The 20,313-nt window shown below is 39.1% G+C and overlaps 1 protein-coding gene and 1 long non-coding RNA gene across 3 annotated transcripts in view; both read left to right on the forward strand.

Annotated features, from left to right (window-relative positions):
* Positions 1-20,313, forward strand: part of LOC145820565 (uncharacterized) — a 125,760-nt gene that overhangs the window by 38,611 nt on the left and 66,836 nt on the right. The gene's annotated exons all lie outside the window — the stretch shown is intronic.
* On the forward strand, positions 17,012-19,404 carry LOC114276601 (2-methylene-furan-3-one reductase). Of its 2 annotated transcripts, none has more exons than XM_082916640.1 (3): positions 17,012-17,409; positions 17,949-18,435; positions 18,646-18,862. In XM_082916640.1, exons 1-3 carry the CDS (start codon positions 17,236-17,238, stop codon positions 18,765-18,767), a joined length of 783 nt encoding a protein of 260 aa, XP_082772766.1. In that variant the 5' UTR covers positions 17,012-17,235; the 3' UTR covers positions 18,768-18,862. The 2 variants fall into 2 exon arrangements, with proteins under 2 accessions (XP_082772766.1, XP_082772765.1); XM_082916639.1 differs by lacking the exon at positions 18,646-18,862 and adding an exon at positions 18,928-19,404 and having other exon boundaries at positions 17,013-17,409.

A 20,313-nucleotide genomic window follows, 5' to 3' on the forward strand; every position in this document is an offset into this window, starting at 1 on the left:
TAATTAAAATTTGATTTGGTATGATTAAATTAGAATTGTTAAAGCTAAATTACGTCAACTTGAGTTATTTGCATTTATGTCATTGAGTGGATAATCCTAGGCTAACTCCTCCCCACTTCATACACATTTGACATATCATCTCTTCAGCCATTTTCTAGACCAAAACCAAGAGAGAGAGGGAGAGTAGGGGAGAAAAATTGATTCAACAAGAATTAGCTTGGAAAATTAGAGGAATTGAAGGAGAGTTGCAAGATTGGGCTACCACACTTTGAATCCAAGACCTAAGGTAGGGAATCCATCCTCTTGATCATAAATTTAAGTTGTTTCTTGCATGGTTCATGGAAATTTGGAGATTAATGTCAATAATTAATTTAAGGAGTTGAATTGAGAATTAATTTATGCATGCATGTACATATTCTTGAAGTTTAAGGTTGTTTTCTTGAAACCCTCACATGCATGTTCATATTTTAGTTGTGGTTCAAGAATTCACCATGTTTTAAAGTTCAATCTTGCATTTGATTATGCTTTAGAGCATTAGAGTTCATAGGAACTCATGCATGTGATGTTCTTGCATTGTTCTTCAAGTTTCTTTGAATTTGAGGTTCAATTGGCTTACCTTTGGACTTGATTTTATAAAATGATCTTTGAAACATGTTGTATTATGGTTTTTTAAGTGTTTTCCAGAAAATTAGCCCAAAAGAATCGAGTTTGAAGCTTTAAAGGTTGAGTTTTGTGCTTGGGGATCAATCTGAAATTCCAGATTTTTGATCCACACTCGAGCAGAGGACTTCATGCTCGAGCGTACACTCTGAGTACATGCACTTCCGCTCGAGCGTAGAAAGTCACGCTCGAGCGTGAAATGCATATGCCCAGAAGTTCATGTGTTTTGCAGTCCGCTCGAGCGAGAGAATTCATGCTTGAGCGAGGACCTGAGTCTCACGCTCGAGCGAAGGTTGAGCGTCCGTCGAGCGTGAATACCATGCAACCAGTACTTTTCATGAGTTTACAGCCCACTCAAGCGAGGGAAGTCACGCTCGCGCGGAGCTTCGTTGTCTGTATGTCCGCTCGAGCGTAGAAAGCCCCGCTCAAGCGTGGACCCCTGTTTCAGCAAAATTTGAAAAGTGTTTTAAAGCACATTTTTGCATCCTTATTTCATCCTAGGCATTCCTAGGTCAAGTTTAAGGCATCTTAATGAGGATAATGTTATAGAACCACACTGAGTCAAGTTAAGGGGCTAAGTGTTAATCCCTAGTATGTAACTTAGTGTGTGTTCATTCTGCAACTGTGTAGGGTTGGTGTAGACACGCCCGAACGTCCCGAGAAGAATCCCGTTTTGTTCATTGGGCTCACTACAGTTCGGACTTGATGTCACGGTTCTGAATCTAATCTCACAAAGTGCAATGCAAGATCGATAAATTACCAAAGAGTCCAAATACGGCAAATCGTTTTGAAAAACTGATTTTAGAAAGAAGTGCCAAACATGGACTGCTTTCCCAGATACAGAGTCGCCACCTAAATATTTTATTTTGGGGGAATTTAGGAAACCCTGACTCGTGCCTAAGGCCACGTGTCCGTTATCACCAAAGTTGCCTCGGCTCGGGAACTTGGGCACGATTGGGGAAGGTCATTTCCTGAGCACCCCCGCTCGCCTGATCAAAGATCGGCCACTACTAAGCATGATATCTTATTTTTGAAAACACATGTGCTCTTATTCTGGTTATTAACCTAGAATTACTATGTGATGCGCACAACATACAAGTATAGACTAGATTGCCTAAGTTGGAACAAAGCATCGCATATCCGTTTGTTTTGAAAATGGATTGAAGTTTGCTACTCGCAAGCAGGCTAAAACACGGGTTTCGAGGAATTATTCCAATTCAAACAACCCAACCTTCACCCACAGGCATTCAGGCAGTTATATTACATAAGCACATAGCCTCATGGTAAGCATGCTATCATGGCAGTCACTCACACGCATGCAAGGATACTAAAGCATAAACACTTACCGAGTACTCCGAGCCAAAACAAAGAACATGTTAGTAATCAAATGTATGATCCAAGCCCATGTTAAGATAGCTAATGCATCGCAGGCAAAATGCAACTAGAATAGGCTCGGCTAATCTAAAATGGCATATGAGATGCGACAATTTGACACATGTATTCAACTTGGAATTTAAATGCAATACAGTTAGTATGATGCGCCGAGCCCGATGCATGCAATACAGATGAATGATGCAAACATGCATAGCATAAGGATGCTAATTGAAACATGCCCTAGAACTAACCATCGTAAGCGGTTAAGTAAAAGGGAGAAAGAAGTGGAGGTTGGAAGACATGCATCACACACACACACGCTTATTACACGATTGCGCCCCCTCGAGGGAGGGATCGAAAGAATAATACAAATTAATTAACTAACAAGCCAATTAAATATTACACAATACTTAATTAATTAAATGAATTAATTAAGCTAAGAAAGTAGTAAAGAGGCCTCGAGAAGAGGGATGAATGCGTGCACGCTCGGCTCCGCTCGAAAATTCATCGCCATACTCATGCTGCCTCTGTTTACACTGCTCTGCACCTCTGAACACTGCGCAAGTCTCAAAGTTACTTCTGAACTACTCCCTGAGGGTTGTGGGAGGTCACCAACCATGAGGTGAGGCCACCGGCCATGGGGAACTGGTCATCGACCATTTGTGGGAATATCAGCCAACGATACATGGCCGGTCGGCACTGAAGATGGCCGACCGGCCATCTCTTCCTGCAGAATCCTGTTTTGCTGCAGCAGAGGACAAACAGAGCATGGCAATGCATTTCAAAGCAATGTGTGCACCACCACCCTCCTCAGCATGTTTGAGACTTAAAGGAGCATGGTTCTCGACCCTCGGGCCATCAATCACGTATTTCAATGCATGATGGCCAAAAGAGCCGAGTGTGCGAATTAATGCACAATAAATGCACATAAGCACGAAAGGAGGGCCCCTAACCTCCATCATGGTTGATCAAGAGGCAAAGGATGCATGCTTAATGCTATGCAACCTAGGCATATAAGCAAGCAATGTGCAATAGGCATACAACCTAAACAAATAAGCATGCAAAGCATGTAACAACAATGCCAATGATGAACATGCAACAACATGTGAGGCAAACATGTGACAACATGTTAAGTAACTAAAAAAAGAGAATGCATGCCAAATGTATTACAACTTAAGCATGCGACAACATGTCATAGATTAAGTACACAACAAGGCACAATTGAACTAGCATGCTACAACATGCAATTTACCAAATATGCAACAAGTATGCGACAACATACAAAGCAAGCATGCAATAACATGCGGGGATGGTCTTAAACCAAAATGGGCAGCTCTCAAATAAGCCCAAATCAGTGGCCAAAGTCGAGAATTGGAGGCATGAAAATGCAAAACAATCATGCACATGTGAGTGGTCCAACACTTAGGCAACCATGCACAATCTTCGAGCATGAGCAAGATGTGATAAATATGAGAATATGACAATGCATTAAGCTCTGAAAATATGTGAGGAATGATGCCAAATCAACCAAATAAAGCAAGTAAAGCATGCAAGAAGGTCCACGGCCTAAGGCTAACCAAAGGGCTCAAACCATGGCCATACAAGGCAAGTCCCAAAGGGTCAAAGGGACTCAAAACAGTCCCAATGCAGGTCAAGACAAGGCCAAAAACACACTTAGATGGCATCCAAATGGCCTAAGCATGGAAGCATACGCAATGACACATTCATGAGGCGTAAAACACAAACTCTTTAAGACATTAAAGGAGTGATAAGTGCAAGTATTCAAGCATGAAATATGGACTGAAATAACATTCTAAGTGATGCCAAACCACTAAAATGATCCAAATAGAGCATGCTAGCAACTTGGACACTCAAAGCTAACAAGCTAGATTGCATGGTGGCTATACAAAACAATGTAAGCATAACCAACACAATGAAAAACAGAGCTTGAGCATGCTACAACAAGGCTAAAAGCTTCATGGAGTTGAGCTAAAATCATGCTAAAAACGCATGTTACAACATGATGCATGTTAAGGCCAAATCATGGGATTACAAGACAAGTGTATGAAGCATACATGGAATGTCTAAACCAACTCAAAAAAGAGGTGTATCATGGCAAGACAAAGCGTAATACATACTGAAATGGAGCTAAAACAAACTAAGCACACATGCTACTACATAAGCCATTTATGCAAGCATTAAAGACAACAAGGAGAGGGGATGACCCTCTCCTTTTTTAGGACCTCAAAACTACCTCTCCACCATTGAAAATCCTTTGGATTTCAGTGGTAGAGAGGTCATTCAAAGACCAAAATAATGGCCAAAAGGTATGGCCTAAAACAAGGCTTAATAAGGCCTTGGAGGGGGGAGACAACCCCAAACCTCAAAGTGACCTTAAACAAAGTTCTAAAGCACACAAAATCAGAACTTTTATCAATTATAGTTGAAGCTTAAAACAATAAGAAAGAATGGCTAAAAGCCTAAGCAAGAAAGGGGTAACTGAAATAAGGATGCTCACCCTTGTAGACCTTCTTTAGGAACAAAGCTCCAGCACCTTTCTTTGGTCAAAACCAGTCCAAGAACCCTAACAACAACCTTCTAAGGCTTCAACAACCCAAGGATGGTGTAATGCTAGGTGTTCTAGTGCAAAAGTAAGACAAAACTCACTTCAGGTCACAAAACAAGACCAAACTAAGTAAAATAGATACAACACTATATCTATCCTCTCAAGAACCAATTTTCTAGACCTTGGAGGAGGGAGGAGGGGCTCCCTCTTTATAGAGGTTCAAATTCTAAGGCTTCCAAGAGAAGCCAAGCAAGGAGCAAATCCCTTCATACACGTGTATGGAGGGGGGAAATAATGGGTGCCAGCTACAGCTGGCACAAAATATCTGCATAAAGCAGATGAACAGGGTTCGGCCAGCAAAAATGGCCGATCGACCAACACAATGGCCGGTCGACCAAATATAGTGCCGACTGGCCAACACTCTTGGCCGGTGGCAAGAAAAAGGGGCCGATGGCCTCATGCCATGGCCGGTGGGTTGAGGGGATGGCAAACAAGCCACCCTCTTCCCTTAGAAGCAAAACCACAAGTGTTTGGTCCATGACCAAGCACAAAACAGATAAGTTGAGAGATCTTGAGGCAAAGCGCGTAGTCGAAACCTCCAAGAACTCAAAACGAACACGAGCATGGATGATCATCGGGTGTTTAGACGATGACGTCCAAGTCTTGAGGATGGTCAAAAATGGGGTGTCTACAGTTGGCACCCGAGGACGCTGACTAGCCTGTCTTTAGCCCAGTGCTCTGTGAGTAACAATGTTGTAAAGATACGTTCAACTATAATTATTTTTGAACGATTGACTGTACCGCTTTCTGAAATGACATTACTTACTGAATGAATGTTTGTCCTATTTGTAAACTGTACTCGTGGCATCCATAGTAACTTACTGTTACTGTACTGTCACTGCTACTGTTACAGAGATCTCTGTCAGTTCTAATGTTTGGAACTACTACTGTTTACTGTTCTAATAGCCATCAACTGACTGTTCGGTCTATTAAGACCTATTGCACTGTTTTGCTATTGGACGTACCACGTATGACTGTTATGATTTCTAAATGACTGATATGGCATAAAATATGAGGCATTGATTGAATAACTGATTTACTGATGCAAATGACTGTTTTAATTAATGAAAGGACATTCATTCTTAACCCCTTTACGCATATGTTATTCGTTGGGCTTTAGCTCACTGTTTATATTTATATGTAAGTGTCCAGGCACCAGACCGAAGCTAGGAGCGTCAAGTTAAGCTCTTGCTCTGTCAAGCCAACCAGCGCGCCTCACATCGAGGTTTCGAGTCCGTTCATGCTAAGGCTATTTTGGGGTGCTTCAGAATCACCCTTTTGTCTCTGTTCTGTAGTGACTAATTAAGACTTGGCTGTACAGTTATGGTGTAGGGATTTGGATCCCTAACCTGGATGTTATGTGTATATGTTGTATGTATATATGTTTGGTTATGAATGTGGCTCTGTTCATAAAAGTCTTTTTCCATTCAGATTTTTCATAGCTCATTGGACATCTTTTTATTTGCTGTTTGGCTTTCACCAGCCCCTTACTCTGTATTACTGTCATTACTGTTAAGCAAGTCTTTGGTAATCACGGATTACTGGCCGGTTGCGATGCAAAACCCATAGGGGCGGGTTTGGGTCGTGACAGAGTGGTATCAGAGCACGAGTTATACCGCACACACGCGTCCAAATAAGCTATTGGATGTCCTTGAAAAGTAATTAGGGCATTACATGAGCATAAGAAAGTGTGTGTGGGCGTGATATGAATATATGTGCTAATGTGCTTAAGTATGCAATTTCCTATGTTTATTATTACCGTATTGCATATACTGAAATGGAGAATGCAAGAAATGCCGATGAATCCGAAGCATCAGAGGCAAGAATGGCAAGGTTAGAAAGAACGGTTGAACTGTTGATTGAGGCCTTAAGACAACAACAGAACCAACAGCCCCCACCTCCTCCAGTACAACCGGAACCGAATGTTCATGATGATGTAATTGCCTTGACACAAAAGTTCAACAAAATGAAGCCACCATCATTCCAAGGAGGCCTTGAACCATTAAAGGCCGAAGCATGGGTTCTAGAAACCGAAAAGTTGTTTGAAGTGTTTTCGTGTTCTGAAGCACACAAAGTGTTACTGGCTACTGTCACTTTACAAGAAGAAGCCAGATAGTGGTGGATGCTCGTTTGTGACACCAATAATGCCATGACTTGGGCACAGTTTAAGGAAGCTTTCTTTGAGAAATATTTTCCCTAGTGTGTCTGAGACCGCCAGGTAACTGAATTTGAACAGTTGAAACAAGGTACCATGTCCGTAGCAGAATATGAATCTAAGTTCGCTGAACTCGCCCGATATGCGCCACACATGGTTGATACTGATTACAAAAAGGCTAGAAAGTTTGAAGGCGGGCTTAATGTAGAAATACTTGATCGAATCAACGTCCTGAAGTTACTTAAATATGTGGACGTCCTTGACCGAGCAATTATGGCCGAGGCAAATATCACTGCATTGCAACAGACTAAGTCACCAGTGACCGAATGGCGGGGTAAGAGGCGAGGTTTCAATTTCAAAGCAGGCCGAAATAACTCACTGGATAAAAAGCAAAACACAGGGTCAACAAATAACTCCAGTCAAGGAAACAATTTCATACCACCCTGCTCCGAATGTGGCAAAAGACATAAGGGAGTTTGTTACAGAATCTCTGGTGTGTTATAGGTGTGGCAAGGTGGGCCACATGGTCAAAGATTGCCCTTCCACGTCCCAAGGCAATAGTAAAGCTACAGCTAGTGCCGCAGCATCAACTGTTACACTGAAACCCAATCCCAAAGCTACTGGGAAAGAGCCTTTAAGGCAAGGCCGGGTGTTTGCACTTGTACCGGGAGATATACAGAATACCAAGACGGTTGTGTCAGGTATACTCTCAATTTGTGCCCAAAATGCTTATATTCTGATTGATTCGGGGTCTACACATTCATTTGTCTCGCATGCTTTTTCACGAAAATTAAATAGACCACTGGAACCTATGAACTATTTATTAGTTGTATCTTCACCCGCTGGGGGATCCATGACTTGTGCTTATGTGTATCCTGCATGTGAGATTGTCAGTGGGGATGTGCTTTTGTATATTGATTTACTGCCCTTGAATATTGATCATTTCGATGTAATTTTGGGAATCGACTAGTTAACAAAATATCATGCTACCATAGACTGTGTAACGAAACAAGTTGTTTTCCATCCACCTGGATTGCCTGAATTTGTATTTAACGGAGTTAGTGTAGTCCCTCCCCATATCTGATTTCGTCCATGAAAGCTTTCAAACTAATTAAGAAGGGGTGTAAAGGGTATTTATGTTGTAAATTGACTGTACCTACTGATACTAAAGCTAATGTGGACAGTATTCCTATAGTCAGAGAATTCCCAGATGTCTTTCCAAATGACTTGCCAGGGAATTTGATTGATAGGGAGATAGAGTTCACTGTCAAAGTGTTACCGAGTACACAACCAGTTTCTAAAGCTCCATACAGAATGACACCTACCGAATTGAAAGAACTGAAAATTCAGCTGCAAGAATTGTTAGATAAGAAGTTCATCAAGCCCAGTACTTCACCGTGGGGCGCACCAATTTTATTTGTGAAAAAGAAAGACGGCTCACTAAGACTCTGCATTGACTACCGTGAACTGAACAAGGTAACAGTGAAAAATAAATATCCATTGCCTCGTATTGATGACTTATTTGGCCAGTTGCAAGGTGCCGAGGTTTTCTCCAAAATTGACCTTAGATCCAGCTATCACCAGTTGAAAGTCAAAACAGAGGACATTGGAAAGACTGCATTCCGAACGAGGTACGGACATTATGAATTTCTTGTTATGCCTTTCGGAGTTACTAATGCGCCTGCTGCATTTATGGACCTTATGAACAGAATTTTCAAACCATTCCTCGATGAATTTGTGGTTGTTTTTATAGATGACATTTTGATTTATTCCAAAAGTAAGGAAGAACATGAATGTCATTTGAGAATTGCTCTACAGACCTTAAGAGAATAGAAACTGTATGCAAAACTAACAAAGTGTGAGTTTTGGCTTGATAATGTAATGTTTTTGGGACATGTGATTAGTAAGGATGACATCTCAGTTGACCCACAGAAGATTAAAGCAGTAGTGAATTGGCCCAGACCAACTAACGTTACTGAAATTCAGAGTTTCTTAGGTTTAGCCGAGTACTACAGAAGATTTGTGAAAGATTTTTCCAAAATTGCTCTACCATTGACTCAGTTGACTCGAAAAGGAACACCATTTGACTGGACCGATTAGAGAGAATAAGCTTTCCAAGAATTAAAGACTCAACTTGTGACTGCACCGATTCTTACCCTACCCTCAGGTACGGATGGATTTACTATTTTTAGTGATGCTTCTTATAAGGGTTTGGGATGTGTATTAATGCAGAATGGTAAAGTTATTGTGTATGCTTCCCGACAACTGACACCGCATGAAAAGAATTACCCGACTCATGACTTAGAACTTGCCGTAGTGGTATTTGCATTGAAAATTTGGCGCCACTATCTATATGGGGCAACATGTGAAATGTACACCGATCACAAGAGTTTAAAGTATTTCTTTACACAAAAAGAGTTGAACATGAGGCAGCGGAGATGGTTAGAACTGATAAAAGACTATGACTTGCAAATTTTGTACCATCCGGGGAAAGCTAACACCGTTGTCGATGCACTGAGTCGGAAATCAATTGGGAATTTGGCCTGTTTACTCACTGGACAGAAAGAATTGCTATGTGACCTTGAAAAATTCGAAGTTGAGATTGTTCTACGTGAACAAGGTGGGACATTGGCTGCTATTTCTGCTCAACCAGCACTTATTAAGGAGATTAGAGAGAAACAACACCAAGATGTCCTTTTGAAAAAGATCATTGATGAACGGGAATCTAAACCAAGGCCGGACTTTAAATTTGAAAACAATGTATTGAAATTCCAGGGAAGGTTGTGTGTACTAAATGAATCTGAACTGAAAAGGCGAATTTTGCAGAAAGGCCACAATTCAAAACTTTCCATCCATCCAAGAAACACAAAAATGTACCAAGACTTGAAACTCAACTTCTGGTGGCCAGGAATGAAGAAAGAGATTGCCGACTTTGTGTCGAAATGTCTACATTGCCAACAAGTTAAAGCTGAACACCAACGACCCGCGGGCTTACTTCAGCCTTAACCAATATCGGAGTGGAAATGGGAACATATTACTATGGATTTCATTGTTGGACTACCTCGCTCCAGTAAAGGTATGGACTCAATTTGGGTTATTGTTGATCGATTGACTAAATCTGCTCACTTCTTACCTGTCAAAACAATTTATAATGCGGACAAATTAGCTACAATTTATATTGATGAGATTGCCAGATTACATGGAGTGCCTGTATCTATTGTTTCTGACAGGGATTCTAAGTTTACATCGAGATTTTGGCAAAGTCTGCAAACAGCACTGGATACCGAATTGAGACTGAGTAGTGCATACCATCCTCAGACAGATGGCCAATCGGAAGAACCATCCAGACTCTGGAAGATTTACTATGTATGTGTGTTCTTGATTTCCAAGGAAACTGGGAAAGTCATCTACCTTTAGCTGAATTCGCCTATAATAACAGCTTCCACTCGAGCATTAGTATGGTGCTTTTCGAGGTTTTATATGGCAGAAAATGCTGATCTCCTATTTGCTGGACAGAAGTTGGAGAATGGCGTTTGCTTGGGCCCGAGATTGTACACGAGACCACAGAAAAGGTGAAACTGATTCAGCAGAGATTGAAAACCGCACAAAGCCGACAGAAAAGTTATACGGATGTCCGAAGACGAGACAGGGAATATGAGGTAGGTTATCACATTTTTGTTAAAGTGACACCAATGAAGGGACAGACTCGTTTTGGGGCTAAGGGTAAGCTAGCACCGAGATATGTTGGGCCGTATGAAATCATTGAAAAGATTAATCCAGTGGCGTACCAAGTAGCGCTTCCTCCTGAAATGGAGCATATGCATAATGTCTTCCATATTTCAATGTTGAGGGATTATCTCCAGGATCCCTTCCATGTCATTGAAACTACCCGTGTAGTGCTAAACGATGACTACACTTATGAAGAACGGCCTATTCAGATTGTAAACCAACGAATCAAGAAGTTGAGAAATAAAGAAATCCCGTTAGTGAAAGTGGATTGGCAAAACCATGGTGGCGTTTATGCCACTTGGGAAAGGAAAGACGATATGACCAAGAGATATCTTGAACTGTTCCCCTGGATCCAGTATTCTTCCAAAACGAAGGTAATTCGAGTTTGGGAGACCAAACACTTTTAAGGAGGGAAGACTGTGACAACCCTCACCTCTGATTAGTGGTAATCTGTGATTAAGCATGATAAGTAACTGATTAAGTTGAAATCCTTAATTAATTGTGTGAATGTGTTGTTTAGAATGCAATTCTATCTGTTTGACATTGAATGATCTGTTCATGTTTTGATTTCGAATTGCGAATTGAAAGCCTTATCGGCGACAGATTCAGAAATTGATTAGTGTTTTACGCTAATTAGAATTTATGTGATTTTATGGTAGGTTTAATTAAAATTTGATTTGGTATGATTAAATTAGAATTGTTAAAGCTAAATTACGTCAACTTGAGTTATTTGCATTTATGCCATTGAGTGGATAATCCTAGGCTAACTCCTCCCCACTTCATACACATTTGACATATCATCTCTTCAGCCATTTTCTAGACCAAAACCAAGAGAGAGAGGGAGAGTAGGGGAGAAAAATTGATTCAACAAGAATTAGCTTGGAAAATTAGAGGAATTGAAGGAGAGTTCCAAGATTGGGCTACCACACTTTGAATTCAAGACCTAAGGTAGGGAATCCATCCTCTTGATCATAAATTTAAGTTGTTTCTTGCATGGTTCATGGAAATTTGGAGATTAATGTCAAGAATTAATTTAAGGAGTTGAATTGAGAATTAATTCATGCATGTACATATTCTTGAAGTTTAAGGTTGTTTTCATGAAACCCTCACATGCATGTTCATATTTTAGTTGTGGTTCAAGAATTCACCATGTTTTAAAGTTCAATCTTGCATTTGATTATGCTTTAGAGCATTAGAGTTCATAGGAACTCATGCATGTGATGTTCTTGCATTGTTCTTCAAGTTTCTTTGAATTTGAGGTTCAATTGGCTTACCTTTGGACTTGATTTTATAAAATGATCTTTGAAACATGTTGTATTATGGTTTTTTAAGTGTTTTCCAGAAAATTAGCCCAAAAGAATCGAGTTTGAAACTTTAAACGTTGAGTTTTGTGCTTGGGGATCAATCTGGAAATTCCAGATTTTTGATCCACGCTCAAGCGGAGGACTTCACGCTCGAGCGTATACTCTGAGTACATGCACTTCCGCTCGAGCGTAGAAAGTCACGCTCGAGCGTGAAATGCATATGCCCAGAAGTTCATGTGTTTTGCAGTCCGCTCGAGCGAGAGAATTCACGCTCGAGTGAGGACCTGAGTCTCACGCTCGAGCAGAGGTTGAACGTCCGTCGAGCGTAAATACCATGCAACCAGTACTTTTCATGAGTTTGCAGCCCGCTCAAGCAAGGGAAGTCACGCTCGAGCGAAGCTTCATTGTCTGCATGTCCACTCGAGCGTAGAAAGCCACGCTCGAGCGTGGACCCCTGTTTCAGCAAAATTTGAAAAGTGTTTTAAAGCACATTTTTGCATCATCATTTCATCCTAGGCATTCTTAGGTCAAGTTTAAGGCATCTTAATGAGGATAATGTTATAGAACCACACCGAGTCAAGTTAAGGGGCTAAGTGTTAATCCCTAGTATGTAACTTAGTGTGTGTTCGTTCTGCAACTGTGTAGGGTTGGCACCCGAGGACGCTGACTAGCCTGTCTTTAGCCCAGTGTTCTGTGAGTAACAATGTTGTAAAGATACGTTCAACTATAATTATTTCTGAACGATTGACTGTACCGCTTTCTGAAATGACATTACTTACTGAATGAATGTTTGTCCTATTTGTAAACTGTACTCGTGGCATCCATGGCAACTTACAGTTACTGTACTATCACTGCTACTGTTACAGAGATCTCTGTCAGTTCTAATGTTTGGAACTACTACTGTTTACTGTTCTGATGGCCATCAACTGACTGTTTGGTCTATTAAGACCTACTGTACTGTTTTGCTATTGGACGTACCACGTATGACTGTTATGATTTCTAAATGACTGATATGGCATGAAATATGAGGCATTGATTGAATAACTGATTTACTAATGCAAATGACTGTTTTAATTAATGAAAGGACATTCATTCTTAACCCCTTTACGCATATGTTATACGTTGGGCTTTAGCTCACTGTTTATATTTATATGTAGGTGTCCAGGCACCAGACCGAAGCTAGGAGCGTCAAGTTAAGCTCTTGCTCTGTCAAGCCAACCAGAGCGCCTCACATCGAGGTTTCGAGTCCGTTCATGCTTAAGGCTATTTTAGGGTGCTTTAGAATCACCCTTTTGTCTCTGTTTTGTAGTGACTAATTAAGACTTGACTGTACAGTTATGGTGTAGGGATTTGGATCCCTAATCTGGACGTTATGTGTATATGTTGTATGTATATATGTTTGGTTATGAATGTGGCTCTGTTCATAAAAGTCTTTTTCCATTCAGATTTTTCACAGCTCATTGGACATCTTTTTATTTACTATTTGGCTTCCGCCAGCCCCTTACTCTGTATTACTATCATTACTATTAAGCAGGCCTTTGGTAATCATGGATTACTAGCCGGTTGCGATGCTAAACCCATAGGGGCGGGTTTAGGTCGTGACAATTAGATTGGGTAGTGGTGTCAATAAAGATGATTCAGGCTCAACATTAGGACTCATAAAAAATGTTTCTTCACTTGGAGTATCCTTGAGCAAAAGATTATCAAATAAACTGCCAACAACCAATAAAAAATCATTCAAAATATGCTTTTCAAATCCATGCTCTTTTCAAACAAACAACCATCAGACTCTTTGTCTACGTTTGAACAACATGTTAAATGGCATATGAAGATAAAAGAAGGATTATGAACATATTAATTTGCACTTCAGAAGTTTCATATCAGTAAGATAAAAGAAGGATTATGAACATATTAATTTGAACTTCAGAAGTGGCATATCAGTAAGATAAAATAAGGATTATAAGCAGATTAATTTGAACTTCAGAAGTGGCATATCAGTAAGATAAAAGAAGGATTATGAACATATTATGAACAAATAAAAAATCATTTAATTTGAACATTTAAATGGCATATTAGTAAGTCACATAACATATTAATTTCAGAACAAATTATGAACTTCAGAACAGATTAAAGAAGGATTAAAGAAGGATCAGTAAGTCACTTCAGAACAGATTGTGAACTTCAGAACAAATTATGAATTGTAAATTACAGAATAGATTAATTTCCTCAAAGTTTGAACATTAATCTTTAATCTTCACTGACTAAATTATGAATCAAAGTTTAATGTTCACTGACTAAATTACAGAACAGATTAGTTAAACTTTGATTAGTTAAACTAAATTATGAATCAAAGTTTAACTTTGATTATGAATATATTATGACTAAATTATGAATCAAAATTTAATGTTCACAGACTAAGCTTTGATGTTCACTAAACTTTGATTATAAATATATAATGTCGCGTTAATGTTCAAACTTTGATGTTCACTAATATATTATGAAGCAAAGTTTAATCTTTAAACAAATTATGAATCAAAGGATTGAAGAAGGATTGAAAAAAGATCAGTAATTTAATGTTCACTGACTAAATTATAGAACAGATTATGCTCTATATACTTCCCTGGACTCACACCTCAAACTACTATCAATCAGAGATCTCACATGGTCCAAAACAAACTAATATTTTTTACTGAACAGATTAAATTACAGAACAGATTGTGAAGAAGGATCAATAAGTCACAGAACAGATTAACTTCAAAATAGATTGTGAACATCAGAAGAACAGATTAATTCCAAAATAGAACAGGTTAATTCCAAATTTCATTTTTAAACAAACAAACTACTATCAGAGATCTCAAAATTAATCTAATATTTTTTCAATGAAGCCCCTCACAAAATCCACTACAGAAGCAGATAACAAGAAAAATAAACAAAACCTCTGTGGTTTTCTCTCTGTAAGCTTCCTTCCTCTGTGTGTAGAACCCTAGCATTGTCAATTAATCTAACCACCTCTCTAGTTTTAGAACTGGAAAAAAAAAAAAATAGATTAGACTCTAAATGATTAGAACTGGAACACCTCCCAAAAAAAAAGAAAAAAAAAAGATTAGACTTAGAAGAAGAGAAGAAAAGAGAAGAAGATGAAAGCAGAAGAAGAAGAAGAAGAAGAAGAAGAAGGAGAGAGAGAGAGCTCAATCAGTGTAGATCGATCAATCTAACCACCTCTCTAGTTTTAGAACTGGATCAAAAAAAAAAACAAACAGATTAGACTCAGAAGAAGAGAAGAAAAGAGAAAAAGAGGAAAGCAGAAGAAGATGAGAAGAAGAGGAAAGTAGAGAGAGAGAGAGAGAGAGATAGAGATAGAGATAGAGATACCTCAGTCAGTGTAGATTGATTGCCGTTTACTGTAGATTGTCGGATGATGGGTAGGGTAGAGAGAGAGAGAGATAATGTTTGTGTTTGTGAGTGAGTGAGTCTTGTGTTCTGTCTGTCTATCGAAGAAAATTAAGGCAAAATGAGGCATATCAGAAAGGAAAAAGGGGCTGAAGCGTAAAAGGGCAAAAAAAAAAAAATAACCAAGATACAGTCGGGTCGGGTTTGATGAGTAAAACGGCGGATCACCTACCACCCGACCCGAACCCGAAAGATCACACAAATTGGGCTTGCACCCTCCCGCTACGTGTCATGCATCCATCTGTTGCTGGTCGGGTCGGGTCGGGTAGGGCCGAGCGGGTGTGGCGAGTTGGTGGATCCGCTACACAGCCCTAATTTGAATAGATAGAAAAGCATGGATCTATAGCCTGCAACTATCCTTATGAACCCAAACAAAAATCGTGTGGATCTATTGGCTTTTAAGTCCATAAAATGAATTTATGGACGAAGATCCTTTAAAAATATAAATTTTAAATTGTTCAAATTATAATTATGAGAATTATGAAAATCAAAGTGAAATTTTATTATAATTATGATGGACTTTGTTATGATTACGGTTATTTTTAGGCAAATTTTACTTTACTCCCTTATGATTTTGGTCATGTGCGATTTACCCCATAATGTTTAGAAATAATCTTATAATCCTTTTGTAATTTGTGAACCGATGTGCACTGTTAGGTATATTAATGATTTAATAAAAAATACTAAAATATCCTTATATTTTCGCCATTTGTTTGTAAGGCAAAATACACTTTAACCTCTTGTACTTTATTTTATATGTAATTTAACCCCATGTTTTTTATTCTATTTGCGATTTATCAAAATTTAAAAATTAACATATAACTTATGTCTGTCATATATTTCATACTTACTGTTAGACAAAATATTTAACCATACACTTTAATCTATAAATTACGAGAAAATTATATGATCATTTACAAACATTAAGATAACTCACACATAATCTAAATAAAATGAAATTTGCCTTTATTTATTATTGTAAATAAAATGAAGTTTGCCTTTATTTATTATTGTAGTTTCCACCTCGCAGAAAAAAGCACCACGCCGATTTTCCAATCCTTCTCTCTTGTGCCAATTTCGCCGATTTTATTGGAGCATAGCGTCAACGAGTCAACTCATAACCACCGAATTAGCAATGATTGCCCCTCTATCGATACCGAGTTGACTCGGTTAGGAGGATACTGAACTTGCATTATTGTAATGGATGCGATAGAGATGGGTTGGGTTTGTGATTTGAGGGGTGCTTCTTCTTCATCAATTGCTCTTCCTCCTCCATCTCCATGTCTGGACCAGTTGCAGCAGAGACACCTGTGGGCATACTTCTTTGTTTTTTTTTTTTTTTTGGATTCAAACCTGTGGGCATACTTCATGCTATCAACATTTTTCCAATTTGATTTTGGTTGCCTGATGTTTGGAAATCCAATTTATATACCTATTTTGTTTTGTTCATATATTTGGAAGTAGATTTGGAAAGTGAACGTAAAAAAATAGGTTGAAATATTAATGATATATTTTTATATTTTAAGCATTTTTTTTTTAATTTTTAAATTCATGAGCTAAATATAACGTTACAGAAATGCTACCTATAATTTAAACTTGCATAAAACAAGGGAGTTAAATTTTATATAGTTGAATAGGTGATAAATTAGAAATTAACACTTATCTACTACATTATTATTTACGGGAATGCTACCTATTTTGTTTTGTTCACATATTTTTGTTTTTGTCCTTAGGATTAGTTTGTTTCTTTTCCTTTTATTTCATTTTCATGGCATCCCCGTTTTCAATCTCTTGCTGATAACCACACGAACACAATTGTTAAGATATTCCTCTTCATTTCTCCCTTTCTTTTTACCTCAATCTTATTTGTTCAGAAACACCTTAAAATCTAAAGGTTCTGGCTCATTTGAGGATCAGAGAGAAAATCAAAATCAAAAATGCAAAAAGCTTGGTTCTACGAAGAACACGGTCCCAAGGAAGTCCTCAAGTTAGGGGACTTCCCAATTCCTATTCCCCGACACAACCAACTTCTTGTTCAAGTCAGAGCTGCTGCTTTGAATCCTTTCGATTGTAAGATGCGCCAAAGGGCCATTGTTCCAATCGAATTCCCTGTGAGTATAGAATTCCGGTGCAACATGTCTGTGCCCGTGTCTGTGTTTGTGTCTGTGGGTGCGCACGTGTGTGAGATACCATCTTTAGCTGCTGTTCTTTATTTTCCCAAGCTGCTGTTCTTTATTTTCCCAATTTCTTGTCTTGAACTGTTTGACTTGTTATGATCATCTGTTATTTCACACATACCGATTGAATCAACTAGATTGAGTATTTTTTGATTTATTTCTAAGGTGATAGTATTTTCCATAGTTATTTGAAATAGCATTTTCTATCTTCTAAAAATTGGAAATAGTATTTTTTGCAATTAATTTTCTAAGGTAATAGTATTTTCCTTAGCTGTTTTGAAAATTAGAATTCACTGCAAAGTTTGCTAGTATTTAGGGAAAGTCAATTTTGGTTGTGTAGTTTGATCATAATCGATATCTTTGGTTGTGTTTTCATTTTCTTTAAAAATGTGGGTTGTAAAATTTTCCTGTAAACAGTTGTTGAAATCACACAATTTCATCTATTATTAAATGTATATAAAATCTCGATGCAGGTGGTACCGGGCTGCGACATGGCTGGTGTTGTGGTGGCTAAAGGCAGCGGCGTTTCAAAATTCGAGATAGGTGACAAGGTTTATGGAAACATCCAAGATAACAACGCGGATGAAAAGCTAAAGCAGTTCGGGACACTAGCAGAGTTCATCGTAGTGAAGGAGAATTTGGTGGCGATGAAGCCAGAAAACGTTTCATTTGAGGAGGCAGCTAGCTTACCTTTAGCGGTTCAAACTGCAATGGAAGGGTTCAAGACTGCAAATTTTAAAGAGGGACAGACGGTTTTTATTGTTGGTGGGGCCGGTGGCGTTGGAACGTTGGCAGTTCAACTGGCGAAACAATTTTACCGGGCTTCACATGTCGTGGCAACAACTAGCACACCGAAGGTGGAGTTTGTGAAGAACTTGGGAGCCGATAAGGTTGTCGACTACAGGAAGACTAGATATGAAGAGGTTGAGGAGAAATTTGATCTCCTCTATGACACAATTGGTAAATTTCTCACTTTCATACCGTGTTTATCATACCTTTGCACTCTGATGACTTTAATTGGAGAGTGAGAGAGGCATATGAATAAGGGAATTGGGAATTGAATGACACTAATACAAAGCCTCTGTTTCTTTTTTCCAAGGAAAAGGGAGGAAAATCAAAGGAAGGGAGAAAATTCCAAATTCTAAATTTGTCTAATTTTTCACTTTTCAGTTCCTTTGCTTCCCAATCACCAAACGAAGCGTAAAGGTCAAATGGGTAATTTGATTCAGGTTAAAGAATTGATTAGGTCCTCTCCGGGAAGAAGGGTTATATTTAACAAAATAACAAAGTGACACAATGCATGAGACTCCTGTTAAAGCAGGGTTAGACTATGTAAAAGAAAGCTTCTCCAAAATATCCTACCTTGACTCAAGATTCTTACTTTAGTTTTCGTACAAAAATTTGTATATATGAAATTATGTGACTTGTTAAATGTTATTCGAAAATCTTCAGGTGACACTGAAAATTCATTTGTGGTGGCTAAGGATGATGCACCAATCATCGACATAACGTGGCCTCTATCAAATCCAAAAGCAACTTATTCAGGCTTGACGGTTTCTGGGGATAACTTGGAGAAGCTTAGGCAATATTTGGAGAGTGGAAAACTCAAGGCAGTGATTGATCCAACTGGTCCATATCATTTTTCTGATGTTATTGAAGCTTTTCGATATTTGGAAGCTGGACGAGCCAGGGGTAAGGTGGTAATTTCCCCCTTCCCCGTCCAGTATTTTCCCTCTCCTTCCTGCATTACCTAGAATGATGCTACATTTCAAGTAGTTTCCCAGATTGCATATTAGAATGAAACCCTTTTATTTTTTTTGAGTGCAAGAGTAGCATTGTATGAATTGTATTTTTATCCAGTAATTGTAAATTTCTAATCATCTATTGTATGCCATTTGGATATAAGATTCTTAAGGGCTTGTTTGGTAATTTTCTTTTGAAATGCGAGGACATAATTTTTGAATGACAACACGTGGCCAAGGTGTCACCAAAGTGCCAGCCGAGGTGCCACGTGTCGTGGTCATGACGCCGAGGTAATCTCGGCTAGGCCGAGGTTATTTGTGAAGATACCAGAATCCAGGATAAGCGGATAAGTGACAAGAGTCCTCGAATGGGAGAAGACTTCAGTTTGGATAAAGATAAGACTCTTAGAGAGATTATCCCAATCCTACTGGGAGTTCAAGATTAGCAGTAATCCCAAGTCCATTGGAGCTAAGCTTCTAGTTGGACTAGGTTTATGTTGGCTATAAAAGAGAGGCACCTTCGTAGGTCTAAGGTACGCAATTTATATTCTGAACAGTGAGTTAAGCACTTTTGCTATCTTTGAGAGATAACTGACTTCATCGTCGGAGTGCCCCCGGGTGGACGAACCACCGCCAAAATCTCTTCTTTCAGTTGCAGGTTGTTCGGGCTTAATCTATTCTACCAGTGTTCTCTAGCTAAGTACTTGGTTGGCAGTGTGGTCGGAAATCAACACACACAATTTGGCGCCGTCTGTGGGAACGAAAGGAGAATAGATGGCCAACGACGGACAGAAAGAGAAGGTTGGGGACGACACTCCTACTGGGGGTGGGAAACCTGTAGACCTTAACGTCAAAGAGGACAACTGCAACAAAGAGACTCACGAGAAGAATCACGAAGGAAAGGACGTCGGCCAGGAGGGCGACGCACCAAAGAAAACGGACCGAAGCGGGTATTACAACAAGGACGACTTCCAGGTATGGAAAGAAAGATGCCTACGGAGGGATGATGAGGTAAAAGCCATGGCGAACAAATTAGCGGACCTACAAACAGTGGTCAATTTCATGATGCAGAATAACGTCATGCAGCCACCGTTCC

This window comes from Camellia sinensis, chromosome 2, assembly GCF_055761805.1.
Source record: "Camellia sinensis isolate YWXY chromosome 2, ASM5576180v1, whole genome shotgun sequence".
Taxonomy (NCBI): Eukaryota; Viridiplantae; Streptophyta; class Magnoliopsida; order Ericales; family Theaceae; genus Camellia; species Camellia sinensis.

Excerpts from the sequence above, each read along its gene's own strand:
- LOC114276601 (XM_082916639.1), top strand. The coding sequence starts at position 17,236 with ATGCAAAAAGCTTGGTTCTACGAAGAACACGGTCCCAAGGAAGTCCTC. Across the intron at positions 17,410-17,948 it reads TTGTTCCAATCGAATTCCCT|GTGGTACCGGGCTGCGACAT; the intron begins GTGAGTATAGAA and ends ATCTCGATGCAG. Across the intron at positions 18,436-18,927 it reads TCTCCTCTATGACACAATTG|GTGACACTGAAAATTCATTT; the intron begins GTAAATTTCTCA and ends GAAAATCTTCAG.